At 41.3% G+C, this 18044-nt stretch overlaps 1 protein-coding gene across 2 annotated transcripts in view; it reads right to left on the bottom strand.

The window, feature by feature from the left end:
• The window catches only part of PRRX1 (paired related homeobox 1), an 86969-nt gene extending 74028 nt beyond the window's left edge, over nt 1–12941 (bottom strand). The window contains exon 1 of one of the 2 annotated variants that reach the window (XM_074308331.1): nt 11996–12941. In XM_074308331.1, the coding sequence (XP_074164432.1) occupies nt 11996–12236 (241 nt within the window). In that variant the 5' untranslated portion in view covers nt 12237–12941. The remainder of the gene's footprint in view (nt 1–11995) is intronic. The other variant, XM_074308330.1, reaches the window with a different exon arrangement.
• Nucleotides 12942–18044: the final 5103 nt, after the last annotated feature.

Genomic DNA, 18044 nt, shown 5'->3' with positions numbered 1-18044 from the left:
TAAAGTGGGCAGTTATTTGCCTTCTTGATTCTGTTGTAAGAAGGGATTCAATCCCTGAAATATGCCTAGCAAAACTGCATATTTCAGTTTTTTGATTAATGAACTAAATTACAATTTATTTCTTAAATGTGTTGAGGGTTGAGCTCATGGTCTTCTACCCATCATGAGGATTAGAGTTATTGTACAACACATCTGGTTATAGACAAAGATCTCCCTGGGTGGTTCTATTTTCCCTTCCTTAGAAACAAGCAATATGGAGAACTTTGCCATTTTTTTCCCCTGTAGTGAGTTTTTCTAAGCTAAAAATATTTGAAGTTTTTCTGAATTGGAAAAGAGGAATCGATGGAACAATCAAATTTACAACTAGACAGTGCTCTTTCACCTTGCTTAATTTTATATTCTCATTAAAATCCCTTTACTGATTTACTTTCTTAAAATCAAACTAATCAGTTTCTTAATGGATCAGTTGCCTAAGAGAAGCTATTAACTATGCTGATTTAAAAGATGAAAATTTCTGGTTTTCTTTAAAAAAAAAAAATTCCTTAAACTAAGATGGTTAAAAACACACAATATAAAGTAGTTAACAATTATCCTTTTATAAGCAGATCATTTGAATGGATTAACATTTCCTCTCATTCCCCCCTCCATAATTCTTATCCTCACCCCCCCCCCAAATAATTCCTTATCCTTTGCTCAGGAGATACAATTCTGTCTTATTGTGAAGCCCAGTCCTATATGTTCATTTTCCTGATGTTGAATAGTAATATTAGTGACTGTCATTTATACAGTAAATGTTTATGTTTGCAAATACTTGACATTAATGATCTCATTGAATCCTTAAAACACAATTCTATGAGATGGATGGTATCATCATCAGGTACTTGCTAGTTACAACATCACAGTCTTCTATCTGCCTCAGTTTCCTTAACTGCAAAGTGAGGGTAAAAATAGCACCTACCTCACAGTGTTGCTGTAAGGATTAAATGAGATACTTGTAAATCACTTAATACAGTACTTTTATATAGTTGGTGCTTAATAAATGTTTTTCTTCCCTTCTATTCTTATATAGCCTTGGCAGCTAACAGAGTAGGTCCTTAATATTCATAAGTCTCTATTTTTCCTTCTGTAAAATGGGGTAATAATTCCTTCATGAAGGCAATATGGCCTAGTGAAAGGAGTATCCATCTTGGAAATAAAAAGACTGAGGTTCAGAGTTTTACAAACTTCATATTACCCCCAGATATAAGGCAAGTCTGGGTATCGAGAAACCTGCTAGAGCATATCTAAATCTTAGCTGCGATGCATTTTGCATTATGGAAGGAGGCTACTTATCAATTCTCCATTATATTTGTCCCACCAACCTCACAAGGTTACAATAAGAGAATATATGTATGTTAAAGTGCTTCTTTAAATAAAAGGTAATTTATAAACAGAAGTTATTTTTCTTCTAAAAGTTTTTTTCAATCTTCTACAACTATATTTTCTTCCTCCCTTTTTCTTTTACCATGTCATGAATTTATGACTCCTTTAAGTAATATCTCTCCAGATGTGAGCTTTCAAATGATCTACAGGCTGGTCCAAACTTAAAGAATAATATCTGTCCTTATATGTGTAATCCCAATGAGCACAAAAGAAAAAAAAAGGAAAAAAGAAAGAAAGAAGTGAGGGAAGAGAAAGAAGCAATCCATTTTGACTGACTTCTGAAATGTACCAATTAAAGCTTGGAGCAACGAGGAGTGAAAGGACACTGCAACTCATACAGATCTCAGAACTAATTTTTTTAGCTTTTTTCTCAAGTGAAGACAAGTAGGGTGGTTTCTTTTGGTGTGGCTGGTTTTTGTATTCTCTATATAATCTATACAACAAAAATTCTGAGGACCATTGCCTTTGAAAAAAAAGGATTGAATAATTTATACTTGAGATTATGGATAAAAAATAGAGCATCATACCTATCAACAACTTATTATTATGTCTTTTACTGATTGGTTGAGTATATGTATGCCCCACACTGGCTCTCAAAGCATTAAAAGAGCTAAGAGCAGTAAATTTAAAAAGAAATATGACAGTTTCTATCAGAAGAAAACAAAATTAAAATATATTAAACTATTAGAATAATTAAATGTTAAACTGTAGAGTGCTTATTATAACAAACGTAGCAGTAGTAGAAGTAGTAGTAGTAATAGTAGTAGTAGCAGTAGTGATGGTGGTGGTGGTGGTATTAGGGGTGATGATGGTGTGGCGGTGACAATGAAATTAGGTTAAGCTAGAATTTAGTTAGGAAAATATATTCAAGGAGAGGTAAGTATATCTTAAACTTGGCACTGAAACATGGATAGGGTCTGAATAGTCAGAGAGAAGGCAAAGACTTCCAGGTAGTGAGGATGGAAAAAGGTTCAAAGAAGGAAAAGAAAGGGAAATGTGAAGAGGATCAGACAGTTTATGTTGTATATTTAATCATTACAACCTCTCAAAGTAAGCAGAAGAAAGCCTGTTTGATTATTTTTTTTTTATCTAGAATTATCCTCCACTTTTAAAAAATGATTTTTTTCTCAAATTCGATGGCTTCAGGAGGTTTCACTGGCACTAGCACCCAGTAGTATTTTACACAAAGTACTTGCTTCATATTGTTTGTTTCAAATAGGATACCTGGCAAAAACTGAAGAACATTTCCCCAAATGGACTTTGATATTTCTACAGTGGTAGAACTTCTATGGTTAGAGCACAAACACAGAAAGCCAGCCCAAATTTCCACCTAGAATACATTCTTTTCTTCTCCTCCTCCTTCCCCTCTTCGTCCTCCTCCTCTTCCTCTTCCTCCTCTTTCTTTTCTTTTTCCTCTTCCCCCTATGGCCTCCATTCCTTTGCTCACTCTTTAAACAGCATAGATCTGTCTCCCTGATCCCAAACAGCCTGCAAATCAGTATTCAGTTAGCCTGACTCTCTCTCTCTCTCTCTCTCTCTCTCTCTCTCTCTCTCTCTCTCTCTCTCTCTCTCTCTCTCTCTCTCTCTCTCTCTCTCTCTCTCTATATATATATATATATATATATATATATATGTGTGTGTGTGTGTGTGTGTGTGTGTGTGTATACACACATATATATATATACACACACACATATATATATATACATATATATATATATATATATATATATATATATATATATATATATATATATATATATATATATATATATATATATATATATATATATATAATTTTCTTCTCTACAATGTTTCCTTACTCTCTATTTTTTTTAAGCTTCTACTATTGAGGTTCCATAGCCAACCCCACACTTTGAGTAGTTAGTTGAGCTTTTCTTCTGCCTCTTCAAGATATGTTATAGATACTGGATCCTAACCTGACACTGGAGGGAAGTGGGATGCGCCCCCTTTTGGACTGAATAAGAAAGTTTGGACTAGGGATGTGCTCTGGGTAAAGCAACCCCGTTTTCAGCAAATATTCAGGGATTTTTTTGTTTTTTTGTTTTTTGTTTGTTTGTTTGTTTGTTTGGGTTTTTTTTGATTGTAGGTCTTTTATACTCTGGGAAAGAGATTAAAGCACATAAAAAAATAATTTCCTAAAGGTGTATTCTTAGTTTTTAAATCCCTTCTTTAGTATTAATATCAAAGGGAACACAAAATCAGATCTGAATAGGCCTAGTCAACCTAAGCCCTGTATGAGAGAGAACTTCTGCATAATCACTCTTAGGAGGAAATTCACCTTCAGTTTTTGCTTGCTTGTCAAAAGTAAGTAAAATCATGAAATTTTTTACAAATGACCCTACAAAATAATAAAAAGCTGGAATGGGATCAGTAGAGGTTTGGAGAGGTAGGCCCTATCTTTTATCTAAACTTGTATCTAAGGAACGTACTTTTAAAAATATTTTGTCTTTTTAAAAACATTCACTTCTTATTTGTTGGATGAATGAAGATGATAGACAATGCATAAAATAAATCTTTCTTGTTGAGGCAGTGGTGATATTCCATGGCATTCTATTAACATTTATTAAATGCCTACTGTATTCAGTACACCATGCTAGGGTTACTGAGTCTTTATTTAATAGCTCGTATTCCATATACATATAACATACATCTGGAGTTTAATTAGATCTTTGAAACCAAGAACCTTTTTAAAAAATACTCTGTTCAAGTACATGCCTCAAATACATATTTTTCAGTTGTAAGAGGAAAAACTAATCCCAGGTAATTCAATTTATTCCTGCTACTTGGGGAAAGGTAATTTATAGATTAATAGTTGGTTATGATTTGTTTTTAATCTTTTCATATATATGTATATATATATGTATGTATATATGAAATATATACACATATATATCTGCCTCTGCTTTATGGGATCACTGGAAGGGAGCCAAGAAGACATCTAGTCTAATTCTTTGATTTTTACAAATGAAAAAACTGAGACCAAAGTTTAAGTGACTTTATCTCAGGATCTGGGATTCAAATTCAGGTTCTGAGACTACAAATACACACACACACACACACACACACACACACACACACACACACACTGCCCCAAACCCCAGACCCCAAAATGAGCATCACCAGTATTCCCAGGAATTTATCATCAAGAATTCATCAAGAATCTTCCTGGAAAAGGATCAGAAATTCTATCATATTTCTTCTCCCTTATATAGTATACTATAAAACTTACCAGGCAGAAAATATTTTTTTTAATGGTTTTGTTATTAAAGCAATACGTTTTTTCTTAGGGTGGAGATTATAGAAAATACATCCAACAATAAAAGCAAAGTTATAAACCTATCCTCCTTCTTCAGTCTCCCACCTGTTGATTTAGCTATTTAAAACAACAACAACAACAACTCTGAAACCATTCAGTTCAAAATTAACTTCAACAGCTGGCCATTGTCTTTATTATCCTGATGCAGACAGGGGTCACTTACTGCACTATTACATTTGTGTTTTTGTTGATGTTAGCATTACTGGAGGCTTCTGATCACCCAGAATATAATAACATAATTTTATTTTACAAGGATACACATGTCAGAGACATGAGAATACACACATCTTGAAAAGTATTTTATCTCTTTTTATATCATTGGAAAGATGTTGGAGGACAAGAATGGTGGGAGCAATAAAGTGACCCGACGAATCAGTCAGTCATTAAGCTTCTATTTACTACCTACTGTGTTCCAGGCACTGTGCTCCACGAATTCAAAGAAAGGCAAAAAGCAGAGAAGATTCTTAAGGGAATCAGATCTATGACAATGATTTCTCAATCTAATTATCAATACCGAAGTACTTTTTAAAATGTATGGATGCTGAAAGCCAGACATAAACTTCCAATTACGTTCTTGGGGAGGAAAATATAAAGTGAAAACATACCAAAGACCTGATAATATCCATCCTTTGGTCTGGGAATGCTAATTCATAAGATTTATGTTTTATTTTATTTTTAAAAACGGTTTCCAAACCCAGCCCTTATAAACTTTGGTCTCGGTTTTCTCATCTGGAATATCTGTAAATACACTTAAAAAGGCAGCAGAAAAATTGAGATGAGTGTGAAAACACGAAAAAACGCGCTCACGCACAAATACACACTACTTAAAGAAGGTAAACAGCCATCTACTCCCAGTTTACAAAAGCTTTGATTCACAAAGGTCCTGCTAATTTGCTTTGCATGTCCTAAAATGCTAAGTAAATGTTAGGTATTACCTATTATTTTCTCCATCGCTCAGTAATAAATAATAACTCGATTAGTTTCTGGTTTACGTGGGAATGTGAATTCCCTGTAAGAGGGAAGCTGCCGCATTACACAAATGTCAATGTATCCGATCTTCCCAGATTGGGGGAGAGTTCCCCTAGCTCTCGATGGAAGAAGGTATAATATTTTCCAGGCGCTACCCCCAGTGCCTTGCCGGTGTCCCGGGCCCTCGAAGGAGGAGGACAGGAATTATAAAGGAAACGAACCTTTAAAGATTGAGTCAATCTCACGGATTCCCTTTATTGCTAATCCTCTGCTGGGGCAATAACCAACCAAAAATTTATCGCTTTGATTCCTTTCTTGTCAATTCCCGCTTTGTGCTCTCCGCCCTCTGAAAAGGAAGGCAGGGATCTTTACTCCCAGAAAAGATGATGCTGATGAAATGTATTTTCACATTTTTTTCACATTTCCTAGAGTGGCTGGACTGGCTCTGACAAAACCTTGGCTCCTCTCTGGAAAGCTGGTTCTGATGCATCTGGGTTGTTTTGTGTTTTTGCTGTTCATTTATTCATAGGATAAAATAGACATAGCACCTCTGGAGAGAGAGCGCGCGACTGTTTGCACTCCTAGTAACAACTTGCCTTTAAATTTCAGTCCTGTGCATGCACCTGGCACTAATGCGAATCCATGGCCATTATCATGTTTATTCTACCTTTTCTGGAACGAATGCATACCACGCTAAGACTGCTACAATTAGCACAGGTTAGATGGAGCCTTGGGAGAAGGGTAGGCTTATGTAAAGTGATATTGTTGCTGATATAAACTGTGGAAATGAGTCTAGAGGATCTCTATGGTGTCTTAAAATTCTGACATATACTAAAATATGAGAGAATCTGTCCTTCAACTCTTCTACAGGAACAAGGAGACAGGTTAATAAGAAGAATCCCTAACCAACATTCCCAAATATCTTTAGCTGGCTAATAAGGAAGGGATTGATTCATTCTTACAGGAAGCCTACCTGTATGCCTGAAGTGAGTTAGGATGACTGACAAATCAAACTCTCTCCCCTCCATAACAAAAGAAAAGAAAATAGGGATGACAGAGCATCCCATGGTGCATCCAAAGAAACAAGACTTGGTGCTTTAGGAAAAAGAGGTGGGCATTACTCTACTGAGTCTGTCAATCACCTTCCAGTCAGTAATTGGAATCGTTGGTAACTCAACTTGGGGAGAAGCTAATTGGAATAATGATGATGATAGTTGATGACAATTCTTATTTTATTTTGCAATTTGCCATTCCTTTAACGCTTTCCTCATCCTTTCTTTTAAAATTCATAAAGCAATGTTTTGGTTGCTCATTTGGCTCCGAATCCTGGTAGCTGAATCCCGGATTTTGATCCTTTAACACTCTATCTCATACGCCAATAAATGCTTACAACAAATCGGGGCGGGCCCAGGTCCGCTGGGGAATGAGTTTGGGGCTTTAACTAAGAAATACTCAATCTAACGAGAATTAAAATAGAGGTCCAGTATAAAGAATGAGATCCATGCCCCAGCTGGGTTTGGGACAAACTCTCGCAGCGCTGGATACGAGGGGAGATTTTCTTGGGCTGGGGCTGCTGCGGCCTTCGTTGTCCGGGCCGGACTGGCGGCTTGGGATCCTGGCTTGCATTTCCAGCTTTCACACCTCACTTCATCCCGAGCTGCTCGGCAATTTGTGACTAATGGATTACTCCCAACGCTCCGCTGAATTTGGGCAGCGCCCATTCCTGTGCAGTCTAGGCTTTGCATCGTTTTGCGCTCGTGTGTACAGGCGCTCGCGTGTGTCTAATTGACTTTCCGTCTACCTTTTTATAGCTACATGTGTTTCCAACAAAAGGTCTTATTAGGACAATCTGGTTTCACTAATTTAGAGGTCGGAAACGTGAAAGGCAGGCAGGAGCTTTTTTTTTTTTTTTTTTTTTTTTTTTTTTTTTTTTTTTGAGTGTGCAGAAGTTCAGATTAAGAAATGACAGCGAGATGCACCCCCTCTCAGAAGTGGGTCTTCACATTTTTATGAGTCCCACTTCCCCTCCAAAAACAAAACAAAACAAAACAAAAAAAAAAAACTTCTCAGCTTCTCTAAAGACACACGCACATCCAAGCATTCCCCTTTTGCGAATCCCCTTAGGTTTCTAACTAAAAGCCATGTGGGACACCCAAGACTTTCTGATGAGTATTATCTCAGATATTTTTAGGGGGAGGCAAGAGCCGGACAAAATGGAGACCGAGTCAGAAAAAGAAGAAAAAAGGGAAGAAGAAATAAATATGACTAAACAAGGAAAATCGAATCGCTCCAAGACAATGGGGGAAAAAAAGAATATTCTCGCTTTTTAGTGATCTTAGAATTTAGATGAAAGTATTCGAAGCTCCCAAAAGCTTAGGTCTTCAAAAAGAATTATTCAAAAAGACCTAAATGTGACGCCTGAGGACCTGAGATCTGGAGGAGAGAAAGTGTGTGTGTGTGTGTGTGTGTGTGTGTGTGTGTGTGTGTGTGTGTTCCATTGCCTAATGATCACGTATTGACTACCCGCATAAAAGAAGAAAGTTTTCCTAATTTCACGCCAATAAGAAATTCCGGGTGAAGATAATGGAGAAACCTATCGAAACAGCTGGATCTCTAAAAAAAATTAGAGGCCATTTTTAACCGGCAAGGTTCTTTCTAGCTGTAATAAACTTTCTCAAAGGAAAGAAGTTAGAATTAGTTTAGCTGAATCCCAGTGGGCGGGAACCCTGTGGATATTCACTCTTTGTTTCTCCCCCCACCCCCACCTAGGGTAATTTATCACTTCGCCCCGAGTCATGAAGCCTGTCACAGCACTGAGAGTCCTGGCTCCTTAAGAAAAGCACAACAGCTCGCCTTGAGAATCTTCATTAGAAGCTTCTGATCTGAGGGTGGAGCGAGCTTGGATGGGCCCTTACCCTTCTGCTTTTGGTACCTTGAAAGCTATCTGATAATGCTGATAGGCATGTTTTGATCATTGGAGACGCTGGGAGGGAAGCAGGGTTGAGAAAACACGCGGTCTCTAAAAGCAACAAACCTTCTTGTCAAAATATCCCATCCATATCTCTTGTTAGCATCTAATTTGTGTGTGTGCTTGCAAGCAAGCTCGTGCTCCTGCCCCTAAGATTTCCCAACAATATACTCTGCCATGTCAACCAACCCCCTTCTCGCTCCCTACCCCAACTTTCCGCTTTTTGTAGTTACAACCAAGAGGATCTGGCAATACTGAAAATTAATTTTTTTTGGTCTGGAGAAGGGGGAGCTGTCAACCATTCTTCAGCAGTCTCTTCTCTCCATTATCAGCTTGACTCCATGAAGGCTTTCAGTATGCTAGAGTTGTCACCTCACCTCCAGAGCAGAGGATCTCCGTCTTCTGTCCTCCTGGATCTTGTTGAGTTCTGGGATCTACTCGTTCCCTCCAAAACCAGACGCCACCTCGAGAATCCAAGCCCTGAGGCCTCTTTTCTTTGAGAAGTGAGCTTGTGCACTTTGCATTTGTGTTGTTTATATATTTTACCCTTCTTCCGTAGTCGGCTCGGATAGATCCTAGCATATACACCCAAAAAGCGAATTTCCAGAAGAGCCTAGAAGTTGTTTGATGATTTTCAGAGCTTAAAACCCAAGTTCCTTCTCTTCTTCTTTCGCTTGTTACCTCTTTTTCTCGTCTCCACTCTTTGAACAGCCATTTCGATCCAGTCATTGTCCAGGCCCGGTAGATCACCTCCCGGCCCAACAAAGGTGATTTTTTTCTTTCGAGCTACCTCTTTTCCTTCCCCAGGGAAACACTTCTCCACTTCCTATCTATACAGCATGAGGAAATCACGTATTTTCCAGCTCTCCTCTCAGAGCATATAAAAGTGCTTCTATAAACAAACGGCCAGAACTGCCACGGTGCAATAACCTTGTAGCATTCCGTGCTTCGGAAGATATTTTAGGCGCTGTAGAAAATTAATTGGCCTGATAGGGGTCATAAAGTTTTCGGCCTACATCTCCTTTCTGGTTATCACGTTCTTGGAGAGGAAAGAAACCCTGGGATTCAGGCCGTTCCAGCTGTGTGAATGTCCCATGAAGCAACTTCCTCGGGGCGTGATTTTATCTTATGGGTAGAAACCCGAATTTTCCCCCAAAATATCAAATGTTTTCACAAATAATAAATTCTAGGCGATTTATAAGAAGACGCCTTTTTGCACAAGAGCATCAAGCCTTTTTTGCAAAGGTCCCGCTGAAGACCTTCATTTTCTCCACCTAACAGCTCACTCCCCAAGTACCATTTCATAACTTGACAATTAGTTCGGTGAATAATTGGCCTTTCTTAGTTAGCAGACAGTTTTACTGAGCTAGGGAGGGATAATCTCGAGTTGTTAGACTGATTGTCCCACCGCACTCAGTCAGGTGCTCAGAAAGTTGAGTGAATCCAGAATCCGATGGGCCCACAGCGCTATCTCTAGGCTACCAGGGGCCCGGGGTGGGAGGTGGGGGGACCGGCGTGAATGAAGAGGCTGTTCTGCATACCTAAGGAAACGTGTCCAGACTATCTTAGGAAAATATCTTCCAGACTAATAAATAATACTGGTAAACGCCTCGATTTCTCATTTTACATTATTTTTAGTTTCAAGGCATCCATTTATAGCAGGATTTTTTTTTTTAGAGCATCTTGAGGAAGGGAGATTGTTTCCCTACACACACACACACACACACACACACACACACACACACACACACACACACACACAAACACACTTACTTTTTCTAATTTCAGAGCAAAAAATCTCCCTAGAAGATCTCTCTCTCTCTCTCTCTCTCTCTCTCTCTCTCTCTCTCTCTCTCTCTCTCTCTCTCTCTCTCTCTCTCTCCACCTTTAAAAGGGGTACCAGCCAAGTTCAAAAACATACAATATCCTAGGGGTCAACCATTTCGTCCGAATAAAGATGCACAGATTCTTTCAGTTCTTTCTTAATGTGAAGCTGGAGTATGACCATACCTGCCTGGGGCAGATTTGTGAAGAGAACTGAAGGCCCAGTGGGCAAATAAACGCGTGTCAGAGTGTGATTGATTAGATAACGTTATTGCTGGAAATATGGGCACTTCTTTTGGAGGGGGGAGAGATCCACAAGGAAGAGTATGGGTGAAGAAGTCTGGCAGGATGGGAGGGGGAGAGTGCTTCGTGTGGCTGGCTAGCGGGGAGAGATACCCTAAGTTTCTACCGAATGTATTCGGGACCCTGCCTTGAACCTTTCCCTCCCGGACAACTTAAGCAAGAGTGTGGATGCACTCCGAGGGGTTATGACCGCAGTGGGTAGGAGACTGTACAGGGAAGCCCTCAATTTTCCCTTCTGGACAAAAGGGCACTTTTGGAAGTTCTAACTATTTTCAAGCGAGCTCAGACTTCGGTTGAGTCGGGTTTGGTTTTGATGAAGTAGACCGGTGGGGTAGTCACGTAGGGTTTGGGAGTGGAAAGATGATTCCCCCCCTCCCCAAACTTCCGAATCCCAGAACGGCGGATTGGGGCTCAGTCTCGGAAGTCCGAGGCTGAGCTGGGGCCGGCCGATGCGCGGACAAACTGCTGCCAAGCAGAACGGTCGGCGTTCCCTGCGCGGAGTGCGTTAGCACTGCCGGCCCTCTTACATCTTCCCCAACGCGGTTTACTAGACTATTGCCGCTGGGCAGATGGGCCATCACCTCGGAGAGCCTTCCCCTTCTCTCAGTTCCTCACTCCTCCGCCTGCCTGTTTTCCTCTCAGCTTCGATTTTCATACACGCTCTATCCCCCTCCTAACAGTATTCAACCCAGTCCTCTCAAAGCAGCCCAGACGCGTTCACTATCACCCAGTTCCCTCCTCCCTCCCGTTTATGGGGTTCTATGTCCTGATAAGAAAAGTAGGAGGAGACAACCTATTAAATCCCATTAGCTCAAGAAAAGCCTAAAAGCTGGTTCTTGGTTCTTTACTGGCCATGCGGAGGACTGACAAGAGTTTCTGACTCAAGCCCGATCCCCCTTTTAGCCAAGGACGTTCTGGAAATAGTAACATTGCTCACTGGCGCAAAATCCCCTTCGCTCCCCTTCGCTCCTGGCCCTGACTGCTGACCCACAGTCCAGGTCCCTTGACCGGCTCCAATGTACAGTCGCCCTGCCTCTTCCCTAGCCGCTATCCTTTCTCCCTTCCCACTGCCCGCCTGCCTGCCCGTGTTGCCTCTGGCCACTTCCCCCCAAAGCTCCGAATCCCATTCCGGTCCCGCTCTTCCCGGAGGCTGGGGGCCCCACACTTACTGTCTTGCTGCGGAGTGTCGCTGCCGCTGGTTAGCCCCGGAGACTCCAGCAGACTCCGTCCCGCCTCGCCGACGCTCTCGTCCGCCTGGGCGGCCACCATGTCACCGGCCTCCTCCAGATCGAGCAGGTGACTCACCGAGAAGTTCTTTTTCGCTTGAAGGTTATCGAGGTTCCCGGGACTGTCCAAGCGGCCACCCAGGGCCGGCTGCCGCTCCAGAACGTGCCCATAGCTGGAGGTCATGGTCTTCCCCCTCCAATCCCACCCACCCCCCTCTTCCCGCTCGGATCAGCACCAAACGTTGTGGGCGCAAGGGGGAGAGAGACAGAGTGGGAAAAAGAGAAGGGGGGAGGAGAGAGGGAAAGGGGGAGAGTGAGGGGGGAGAGAGAGAGAGAGAGAGAGAGAGAGAGAGAGAGAGAGAGAGAGAGAGAGAGAGAGAGAGAGAGAGAGAGAGAGAGAGAGAGAGAGAGAGAGAGAGAGGAAGGAAGGCGGGGATCCCTTCTAAAGAACAGGACCTTCTCTACCTCCCGCAGCCTTCGCTGGTTTCCTACAGCCAAGAAGCCCGGAGGATCCCAACAGATATTCCACACAATTAAAAAAATTTAAATGATAATAATAATAATGTCACCCTACATTCGGGTTAAAAAAATCTCTTCCAGTTCCCCCCAAAAACTTTTACAAACAATAAAATAATAGTAATAATAATACTGTTGTTATTATTATTAATAAGGGGAAGCAAGGGAAGGGAAAGCCAGCAGGGATGGTGAAGGAGTTCCGCAAACAGAAGAAGAGCGAAAAGTTGGGGGGGGGGGGGAAAGAAGAGAAAAATCAAAGTGGTTTTGAGTTTTTTTTTACGTTAAGAAGTTATTCCCAGGCAAGAGTTCAAGCACCAACAGAAGAAGGCTTGTTCCAGCTTTAAAACATCTTCAAGAAAACGTGTTCCCCCCTCTCTGCACTCCTGTTGATTCTCAGGAGTGACTAAGGTTTCAGGAGGAGAGGGTGATGTCTTGCAGATGTATTGGAGAGCAGGACGCTCACTTTACTCTTCGTAAAGGAATAAAAAAAAAAAAAAAAAAAAAAAAAAATGAGGGTTTCAAGAGTCCAAGGGAGGGTGGTGAGTTTTTTTCTCTTTCCCTTCTCTTTCTCCCCCTCTTCTTTTTGAGCTCCTTTTTCCTTCTCAGTTGGATCAAGGAGCTCTCTGGCACTTCAAAAGGCACAAACTGGCATGCAGAGGAGGCTTTGTAGGGAATACATGAAAATTGGAGACCCCTGGGAGGGCAGATCTCGACTTAATAGGAGCCTGTAATTACGTGGCAAAGTCTTTGTGCTGTTCCTGACGTTTTACAGACCCCTTTCTCCATCACAATCTCTCTCTTCCTCCTTCTCCCGGACCAAAAAAACAGTCTGATTAAGAAAACCCTCTTTGCCAACATCTGAGGGGGGGGGGGAGGAAGAAAGAGAGGGAGGGAGAGAGGGGGCGCGAGCGAGCCCCTTCGGATTTCGTAAGTAAAGGTCTAATTATCATTCCCCTGCAATAGTATCACAGAGAGAGAAGCAAACTGAAACACAGTCACTTCAAACGGACTGATTATTTTGCTTCGGTATTAACTCCTCCTGATTTGTTTAAGATCCTGTTGGAAAATCTCATTTGCATGTTTTGATAACAGCTGCGGGGAAACTTTTTGGAAAAAGTCCACATCCACTGCAATCAAATTTTCTTCTCTCTATTTTTACCGTTTCCTGCTGTTCCAAAAGTTTTGCTTTTTTGGGGGGGGGCATTAGTGGAGAAAGATATAGAATGGGGGGAGCGCTGAATGTGGTTGTGTATTGACAGACTATTAAATAATGTAATAAAATAATAATACTAGATAATGTAAAGATCTCCCACGCCTTCTCTGGAGGACTATATTTTGTATCTAAAGTTTTAGTCGTCTCCACCTCTCCGACCTGATATAACGGTGCTATTCATTTTCCCGAGGGAACCAATTAAAATAAAATGCTCACCATCCAATCCAATTTTGTTACCTCATTTCATCCAGCTAAAATGCCTCCCAAATCAACTAAGTGGAAATATCAATCTTAGCAGATACTGGGAGCAGCTGGGGTAATAATAGATATAAAGGTTCCTCCGAAGAGATTGGAACTGGAATAATATGAGAGAGAGAGAGAGAGAGAGAGAGAGAGAGAGAGAGAGAGAGAGAGAGAGAGAGAGAGAGAGAGAGAGAGAGAGAGAGAGAGAGAGAGAGAGAGAGAGAAAGAGAGAGAGAGAGAGAGAGAATATGCACATAAAGATATGTATATATCTATATGTGTGTGTGTCTAAATAAGTATACACACTTTTGTCCTCAGAATGGCAAAGCCTAAATAAAGAGGAAGAAATGCTGAACAAATATTTGCTGACCTGTTGGAATTCAGTAACTGCTTTAATAGTCTCATTAGAAATGAATTACTATATGACGGGCAGGTAAAATATTAAGTGTTTATTTGTGGTGTTTTGTGTTCTCCTCTAAAAGAACACATGCCACCCCCCCTTTGGCTCACTAGATTTTTTTTTTTTTTTTAAGTGAGAGGCTCAACAGGAGAGAAGGGTTCGTGTGTGTAAATGGCAGGAGTCTGGGCTCCAAACTGCCATAGTTAGCCCAGAACTTCCAGCCCCCTGATCTGGGAAAAGAACATTTGATGCCATCAAAGAGCTTCAGATTGAAACCAGATGTGCTTGCTTCGGTTCTTTCCATGCATTTAATTAAGGAGCTGGGTTGGAGGAGACTTTTTCATCATTAGTCCTCCAACCCCCTCCTCCTCCTCTTTTTTTTCCCCTCCACGGCAGACTGAGCCCAGATCAGTGCCAGTTCGAGGCTCTCTCTGTCCTTTTCATCTGAGGGTCTTTGACAAGTCAAACATCTGTCCACATGCCTCGATCTGTGTGTGTGCTGACTCCAGTTGTTTGACTCTGGCTGGATGTGCATGTAGCCAGTCAGATGCAAATTGGGATGAGGATATGGAATTTTTATGTGACACCATTGCATATATATCACTTTGAGGGTCCACGGATAATCACTTTGCAAATGTATAATTGTACATGCACCTATGGTCTGCCTGGACACATCAATGTCTATGTGTGTTTGAGGATAGTTGATTTTTACTCATCAGTCTTGTTGCATGTGCTTTTGTAAAAGGCCTTCTCAGTTTCCTTTTGCAAGCCAGTCACAGTTTTAACAACTCTTATTCTATCTCCCTCCCTTCCACTTTACCTAATCTTTTAAAAAATATTTTTGATTTACTTTTCTGTGGTAGATCTAAGATCCCAATTGAATGTCTGGAGAATTAGTAAATCTGGTGGGAGCTGGAGGTGCTGGGTAATACTTAGCACAAGGAGAAAGAAGCAGGAGAGGAAAGAGGAATTTCTTTATCCAAGCTGAAATATCTCTTTGACATGTTGCCTACTGAAGATCTGAGGAACATAGAAATGAAAGAAATCTTCCTGATCTAGGACACTGGCACATGTTCTAACTTCTATAGTACCATTTTACATGAAGATGTGACTTGGGCCCAAAAGCCATGTCTACTTCTAGGCCTGAACAACCAACTCTGAGGAGCATTTAAGAAAGGGCTTTTCTAGGTCTAGATGATATTTGGTGGAAATGTATTTTGGCATTCCCACTCTTATTTGGGGAACAAGGAGCTTTCATGCAACTTTTGCAGAAAAAAGAATCCATTAGGAAAAGGAAAAGTTGAGGGGGGGGGAGAAAGAATTGGGCTAATGGGAAAGCAGAAGGAAATAGAAATGAGAAGGAAGATTGTGTTATCTGAATTTGGGGCCTAACCATCCATGGCTCTTAAACCAAGTCTACTTGAAGTGTGAGGGGGAGGAATCCTCTTAAAAATGTCACCTCTTGTAGGAAGACCCCAAGATTCAAACAGGATGAATCTCAGCCTACTGTTTGAGCAATTAGTATCAAGAACTCAAATAAATTTCTTCTCTAAGACTTCATTCTGAAGAGAACAGAAGGGGAAACTAAGTATGGTCTCTGGACATTGTCCTGTCCTTCCTCTTCTTTCTGTATCCCCTGTTGAGAGGTCACGCCCTATTCCTCCCTAACCATCGGACAAGAAAAACACATGGATGTTGCATCCCTCTGCTTTTCTTTCCATAGAAGCAGACGGTGTTATTAAATCGACCCCCTCCTTAGTCTTGTGAGCCAGAAACTGGGCACTAGGAACCCTGTGACCTCCAAAAGACCTCCAGGGAGGTTTTCAAACAGAGAGGCTGGATGACTCCTTGTCTGGGATGTAAAGACAATTCTTGTTCAGTTAAGGGTTGGCCTTCATGACCTCTGGAGTCCCTTCCCGACTCTGCATTTACCTGAGTCTTCAAGAGAAGATCCTGAGCACCTCCTACAGAAGAAGGGAGGGTGAAGTTGGTGTCAGAAATCTGGAAGAATCAAATTCCCTTGCTTGGAGATGTCTCTTCTAAGGACAGGGATTCCACTATACTGGGGGGAAAGGATCTAAAGATCCAGGACTTGCCTGAAGTGTTGTCTCCTTTCTTTAGCCTCCAGTGAGCTCTATCTATCCCAATGGACTAGTCCAGTTCTGGGCCCCTAAACTCTGGGACCCTTTTCTCCTATCCACGTCCTGGAGACCTAAGAGCAAGGTCTAGCTTTCAGAAACTAGTAGCAAAACCTCTTCCCTTTTTATTCTGCAAGATGCTTCAAGAACAGCTCCCTGTTTTTCCTTTACAGTTGTCTTTCTTCTTTTTCTTATTCCCTTCCTCTTAAGTGCTTTATTTGTGTCCTAAAGATTACAAATATGTCAGATTATTATTTTTTTAATGATACAGATGTATAATTTGGCTGGAAGGTCCTTGCAATTAGGATGACCAGAATGATTTATTATTATTATAATTATAATTATAATTATTATTATTATTGTTGTTGTTGTTGTTGTTGTTGTTAGTATTGTGATTATTATTTCTATTTTCCTGGAAACTTTTTAGAAAAAACTTTCTAGAAAAATATTTCTATTTTTCCAAATACATGCAAAGATAGTTTTTCAACATTCACCTTTGCGAAAGTTTGTGTTCCAAATTTTTCTCCCTCCTTCCCCCCTCCTCCCTAGACAGCAAGTAATCCAATATAGATTAAACATGTGCAAGTCTTCCAGACATATTTCCACATTCAGATGATTTTCTTTTTTAAGAAAAAAAAAAAAGCAGTATGCGCCTTCATTAATAAGAGGGATGGATTTCCTTAAAAACAAGCCAACAAACAACAACAAAAACAAAAAACAAAACCCTCGCTATACGGTTTTATTAGTAAAAGGACGGGGACTGGGAAGGGCGTAAGGCAAGTCCAGCTGTTGCTCAGCCCAGCCCAAGGCAGCGCGGCCCCGCCTCGGCCGCTGGCCGGAGGCGCGCCAAGCCCAGCCAGCGCTGGGATCGCAGGGAAGCTTCCCTGGGAAATCCTAGCGGGCGGGCCTGGGAAGAGCTGTTTTCGGCGGCCCTCCTGAACAGCGTCGCCATCCCGGCGCCACGACCGGCTGCCGCGAGGGAATGGGGGTAGCGGAGGGAGGGCCTGGAGACCCAATTTTGCTCTGCTCAGGTTAAAGAAGCGAGGTGGGGAGAGCGCCGGAGACAGGCAGAAGCGACCATCTGGCACAAATATGTAGGAGGAGGTGCGGAAAGAAGCAGAGGCTGATGGCACACCCTGATCCTAGGCAGGCAGCAAGCCTAATTTGGGGGTGCGGGAGGGGGGAGGGAAAATCCGGAAGACTCTGATTCTTTGGGGTTTTAACCCTTTGGATTCATTTTGTGGAGGGAGCAAAAGGTAGGAAGGTAGCGTGCAACAAAGGTAAAGTGCAAGTAATATATAAGATCCCTAACCCCATAGGCTTCCGAAAGAATCTTTAATAACTTCAATAACTAACAAAAGTTGAAAATGCATTGACACCTGAAAAAATAAAATAAAGGGTTAGAAACACCCCACCCCCCTTTTAAATAGTGCTTGCTATTATATCCCACCCCCCAGAACTGGGGCGGTTATAATATACAAA

This window comes from Sminthopsis crassicaudata, chromosome 4 (assembly GCF_048593235.1).
Source record: "Sminthopsis crassicaudata isolate SCR6 chromosome 4, ASM4859323v1, whole genome shotgun sequence".
Classification (NCBI taxonomy): Eukaryota; Metazoa; Chordata; class Mammalia; order Dasyuromorphia; family Dasyuridae; genus Sminthopsis; species Sminthopsis crassicaudata.
The sequence above is the reverse complement of the archived record's forward strand: the minus strand, read 5'-3'. Positions and strand labels throughout refer to the sequence as shown.